Genomic DNA, 6652 nt, shown 5'->3' on the forward strand with positions numbered 1-6652 from the left:
ACTAAGGAGATCATTAAATATAAAATCTTTTATCTTTATTCTTATTAAATAATTAGTATTTTTTTTTTACTTATTTTTTCTTTCATTTGTCTCCTTAATTAACAGGGTCAGAATTAAAAATAAAACAACAAAAAATTAAAACCAATCCAATAGTAATCGAACACGTACGCACAGCCCCGTACAGAAGGACCGTAGTAGTGGGACGCGAATTAAATAACAAGATCAGCCTTATTGCTGGCAAGTTATGAAAGCAAGTGGACCGCTCCGTTCACATTCACATTTTCAGAACAATGACATTACGTCTACTGTCATCATTACGCTGCAAAAAGCAACCTGCGAAGTTTCTTTGTAGTCAGCCATGTTTAAAAATAGCACTCCCATTCCCATGGCTCAAGGATATATGTCAGCTCCTTTTTCCTCTTTCCTTCAACTATATGATCTGGGAACTACTACCATAATCCTCCTCTTTTCATTACGTTTCGCGGATTTCTCCTTCATATTTCTTTTCCCCTTTAGATGGCAATCAGTAATCACTACAATTTTGTGATTGAAATGGCGTCCATGATGGAACAAGCTGAAACAGCCATGGCTGCTGAGTGCTGCTGCATCTATAGGGCGCCGAATGATATACGCAAGTTGAATGAAGATAGCTTTACCCCAAAGGTGGTTTCTATTGGCCCTTTTCACTATGGGCATCCCAGACTACAAAACATGGAAAAGTACAAGCTTGTGTATCTCAAGCAATTGTGTCAAAGAATTTCATGCACCATTGAAGGTTTGGATAGATTAATCAGCCTTGTAGAGGAGATTGAGCCAAGCGTTCGTCTTCACTACTCAGAGCCTATTGAGCTTAGCAATCCGGAACTTGTGAAGGTGATTCTAGTGGATTCTTGTTTCTTATTTGAGCTATTTTTGAGGTCATATTATAGTGAATGGGATGGCATTATTAAGTTAAAACCATGGCAAGCCACTGCTGTAAGGATAGATTTACTTCTGCTTGAGAATCAACTGCCATTTCATGATCTTGACAAGCTATTCCGTCGGGTTTTTCCCTTTAGCGGGACTGACAACTGTGGAAATCCTTCATTTCTTCATCTCACTTTTAACTATTTTGCCTATTATAACAAAGTGGAATTAGACCCTCAAGATATTAGCATTAGCCACTTCACAGATCTGATTAGAACATTTCACTTACCATCATTGAGTATTCAGCCAGAGAGTTCGCCCAATCCAGTAACGCATCTTCAGAGTGCAACTGAGTTAGCTGAAGCAGGGGTGACATTCAGGAAAAGTAAAAGCCGAAGCAGCTTACTAGACTTTAAATTTTCAGGACGAATCCTTGAAATACCAGAATTGACAGTGGATGATGGGACTGAAACTTTGCTTCGCAATCTAGTGGCGTTGGAGCAGTGTCACTATCCTTCCCATTCTTACATCACTGACTATGTTGCCATTATGGACTTCCTTATCAACACAAGCAAAGATGTGGATCTCCTAGTTCAGGAGGCAGTCATCGTTAACTTGCTAGGAGAACCCAAGTCTGCGGCCAGGTTATTCAATAGTCTTTGGAAGAACGTCACACGTGTAAATTTCAACCCCCATTACTCAGATATTTGCAAGGACTTGAATGCCTTTTGTAAAAGTCCATGGAATAACATGAAGGCCACTTTGAACCGTGATTACTGCAACACTCCTTGGCGCAGTGCTGCTTCCATTGCTGGAATTCTGCTTCTCCTTCTCTCTTTAATACAAGCAGTCAGTTCTATCTCACAAATGGTGCAGCAATTTAAGCAAAGCTCGCCACATTGAGCTTCTCTTTTCCATAAATGGTAATTTCTAGCTTTTTTTTCCTCATGGGTGCAGTTAGGAAATAGTTGTCTATCGTCTTTGCTGCACATATACTCTCTCTCATCAAACTCTTTCAACTACCACTCTGTGCTTAATTATAAAAGTTACTCATTTAATTAGGATTATTTGGTTGATTATTTAGTGATCAATTCTTCTCTTCTATTTGTGAGTTGAGACTTGGTTCACTCGCCACTTGAATGAAAAGTCAGGAGATGAAAGAAAGGTCCGCCCTCCCCAGGGTCGTCGTTTTGGACTCGTTAAACCAGAATTTGTCCACTGCATTACATCATATCAATATATATATATATATATATATATATAATATTCAGTTTCATCACATAAACGAAAAATCAAAACCAATTCAATAATAACCAAACACGTATACTTAGCCTGACAGAACTGAATATTCTACATTTGCAATAGGAATACAGAGAGGGGCCATGGGACTGGACATGATATATAGACCTTTGTGATGATCCAAACTTCGTTTAACTACCAAGCACGTAATACTAGACATGATATATATTATATTATAATCCTAGAATAACTAAATAAATTAGTAATGTTTAATGTCAGTTCTTTGTTAGAAAAAGGATGATCTCAAACGGCGAGGAAAAGAAGGACCCATAGCCACTTCTCCGTTCACATTTCCACAACAGTGACTTTCCATATAAGATTATAAAATACAAACTTCGAAAGTCTTACACTGAACAAAAACTAGCAATATTATTAGAGAACACAAGCAACACATACTATTATTATACAAAATGCTGTCAAGTGAAAAAGAACAAACATGCAATAAGCCCCTCGCAACATATATGATCTGGAAACTCTCAGCCAAGGTTTAAAGTTTTTATACATTAAGAGAATCATTCGACCATGAAATTCTTTTGGGTATGCATGTGGTCGGATAGCACATCTTCAGTTGTAGAAATGAGTAAATATCTTGCAACCTGTGTGATTTGAAGTCTGAACTATATGAAATTCCTACCTTACCCAATTCAAGCTCCTTATGAAGGTCACAGAGTATGATCAGAATTTCTGTTCAACCTTTATCCTCTCAATCAATTCTTGGGTTCTTCCATTTTTGGATATGTGATCAAAGGTGAGGTCTAGTTGGCCTGCAATCTCCTCTTGAATAATCTTCATATCAGGTTTCTTGGTTACAGTTGCCCCCAGAACCATATCAAACAGTTTGTCTTGGCGGACTCTTCGACAAACTTTTGCAAGCAAACTGTCTTTGATCTCATCATGTGAGCCATAAAATCCGATTGAGTGAATCTTAGGATCAGCTAATGCCTCCATAACATTGCTCAGAAGTGGCCTTCTCAATGCCAAAGCATCAGAAACATTTGAATTGGACATGCACCCATATTGTTCACATATTATCCCCTCCATTTCGTTACGGTGATCGTTCAAACTCTTGAGAATAGTATTAAACTCGTCCAAAGCATTAATATCATCGGAATTGGACATCATTTGTTCTTATTCTATGTACCCAGCTTTGTTCTGGTTCTTGTCTTGCAACTGAGGCTTGGGTCTCTGCGATTTTCCTGAAGTGAGATAATGAGAAAGAAGACGATGTGAAATTGCAGCAAATCCAATCATTCCGGCAATAATAGCTACCACCCGCATCTAATCCTGTAGTGATGTGAGAATTTGCCGTGGCGCAAGCAACTCATCAAGAGCAGAAAATAAATACAAGCTTTGGTCTTATTTATAGCTACTCATTTGTAGTTCTTATAAATAGGATAGTATACAGAAACAGAGGAATACTTTTCTCAGGGGGACCAAGGGTTTTTGACTGGATCTACGGGTAATTAGCTTCTTTTACACAGTCTCCTCTGCGAGGAACAAGTAACAGAATTTAGACACGAAATGAATATCAACTATGAAGGAGTCAAAGATCCCAGAAATTGGAATGTAGCTTCGTGATTTATACTTTCGTATGGCAACTCAATGTGAATAGTTGTGTTGTAGAAATTAAAATGCTCTATTTGGTGTGATATGAGATCATGTTGTGAGTTGGAAAAATTGACTTGGAACACTTTGCTTTCTCTCTTTGTTTATTGTAAAATTCATTTCATCCGAACTTTTTCCCTTTACCCTCAGGTCCCGTTTGGTAGGAAGCATTGAAAATGAGGGATTGGGATTGAAATTGTAATTGAAAAAAATCACTAAAATAATACTTAGCATGAGTAATTATTTGTTATATGAGATTAGGCAAACCCATAAAGGTGGGATTGGAGAATACCACTTCCCCCCATGGTATTCTCCAATCCCACATACATGGCTTTGGCTAATCTCATATATCAAACAATCTTTTATACTAAACACTCTCTTGATAGATTTTTTCACTTGTAATCTCAATCCCAATCCCTCATTTTCAATGCTTCCTACCAAACGCAACCTCAGTCTTATCAAAACCAAAAATCAAAATCAATTCATTAATAGCTGGTCAAAAAAAAAAATCATTAATAACAAAACACGTATACAGAAACTGGCAGAATTGAACATCCTACCTTAACCATAGGACTGGGCAGGTATGTGGTCCTTTGTGATGATCCAAATCATGTTTTGTGGGTAGAATCATTCATTTACCTCACTTATACTTTACCAATATTTCGTTGCTCAATTAGCATTAATTTATCCCCTCAACTTGTACTAACAGCTCATGATTAAATCTTAACATGCATAATGCCATTCCATTCAAGCATTAACCATTCCTATACCTTGTTATAGCCAATTACACAAGCCATTATCATTATTTAACATCACATACCATCAGTGGCATATTCACAATATACATTGGTATACAAAGTGTACAACATAATGTAATACATTTCTTAAATTCTTTCATCTCTTTCTTGCTCCACTTCTTGAATTCTTCTTCCAATCTCTTGTACCTATTACGGTTGGTTAAGGGAGGGTGAGATTCAGGAGAATTTCAGTAGAAAATAATAACCACCAAAACATACATAGCAAGCTTGGCATTTATAATATGCTTGCAACTTAACGTTTCTGTAACATAGTGACTTGTTTGGAAATCATCATGCACTAACTATAAAACACATAGGTCTATGACACATTTCAAACATATTCAAAATCACAATGCATGAGTTCATAAAATCATATAAACATAGAATATGTCATACATGCAAGCAAATACCAAACACATAAGAGTAGGGTAAAATTTGCTACTTTGTGTCCTTAAACTTTCTTCTTACTTCCTTTTGCTTCCAACCATTAATGTTGCTCTCTCAACCACATCCAAACCTTCCCTTGAATGCCTCAAGGTCCTAATTATAGCTATAACGGTCACATTACTCATTAGGACCAAGAATTATACAATATGGAAGATTTATATCCTTAAACTTAATCCCCCTTTTCCTTAATTTATAATGTAGTGTTCTAACTTTGTAAAAATTGTTTTCTTAGGCCAATCCCATACAATTTTGTCTAAGAAATCCAAATATGAGCTTAGATTCATCAAAATCCAGCTCTTTCCTTTGGTCCTAGGCCCAAACCGAAATCTACCACTTAATTTTCAGTTTTGATTCCAATACTTCCAACTTCATTCTTTTATTTTATCACTACACAATTTTTTATTTTAAACACATTCGAAGCATCAAAATCACATCCTAGGCACAAGAATCAGGTCTGACCGAAACATTTCTTTAAGTTACACAATCATGAAATTTAATCAATTTCAGCATAAAACCATGTGATTCATGTTCCTTTTAAGGCTTTGAACATTATTCTAACATCAATTTCATCTTCCCCTACTCTTAAGAATTTCGTGCAGTACTTCCACTAAGGGTTTCAAGCTCCTAAATATTATTAAAATCCATAACCAATCTCAACAACAACAAGAGTAGTGAAAACTACATCAAAAACCATGAATATACCTTGTTTTGGAGTTTGATCTTGCATATGACCATTTGGCCTTTCTTTCTCTCTCTAGAATCCATTTTGCAAGAGTTTTCCCATAAGTACATGGCTTGCACAAAAATGAGGGGTGGGGAGGGAGTATTTATAGAAAACAAGATTGAATCTGGACTATTGATCTTAAAAATCTATGGCTTAATCTGAATCGTCCATTTTCTCTTTTAATCTTATGGTGACAAGTGTCTGATGACATCATGCTTACCTTATCATGATGACATCCTGCTTACATCATCAAGCCATATATCTCCAATCCAATGGTACACGTGTCTCACATCCGACTGTACATGTGTCGTGCATCTAGCTGTACATGTAATACATTCTTTTCCCATCTAACCGTACACTTTTCTCCTCCATATTCTTTCATCATTTTGGCATTAAAATAAGGATGAAATTAATATAAAATTCGTGCAAAATACCACCTTTATGCATTTTTCCACCTATCTTGTCATTCTGCACCGTATAGGATACTTTTTCGGCCCCTGACTTACTCAAGACCACTAGGACATATTTTGGTATCATTTTCTCACCTCAAATAAATCTACATGGCATTATATAACATGCCTAAAGAGGGAGTGATACTCTTCCCTTGTTCTTTCATTAAAATAATTAAATAATTAATAATATTTATTTCAGAGTGATCTTGACTGAATTCTTTCTACCGGTCTATGACTCCGAGAATTTGTTTCTAGGTACCAGTACTATTTATTCATCACAGGAAATTCCTCTAATTTTTCTCAAGTCAAAATTCAACATCTAGATATTTGACTTTGACTTTCTCTGGATAGCATATAAATAGACTTTAAATTTTATTAAAGCTAACCTCTTCGCTTTCTGGGGACGGAATTATTTTTAAAAC

The 6652-nt window shown here is 36.2% G+C and overlaps 1 protein-coding gene across 1 annotated transcript; it reads left to right on the forward strand.

The window, feature by feature from the left end:
- The first annotated feature begins 552 nt into the window (after positions 1-552).
- Positions 553-1809, forward strand: LOC114739347 (putative UPF0481 protein At3g02645). The gene has a single exon (XM_028927404.1). It carries the CDS (start codon positions 553-555, stop codon positions 1807-1809), a length of 1257 nt encoding a protein of 418 aa, XP_028783237.1.
- Positions 1810-6652: the final 4843 nt, after the last annotated feature.

Source organism: Neltuma alba, unplaced genomic scaffold (genome assembly GCF_004799145.2).
Source record: "Neltuma alba isolate B1F8T4 unplaced genomic scaffold, ASM479914v2 tig00002822_pilon, whole genome shotgun sequence".
Taxonomy (NCBI): domain Eukaryota; kingdom Viridiplantae; phylum Streptophyta; class Magnoliopsida; order Fabales; family Fabaceae; genus Neltuma; species Neltuma alba.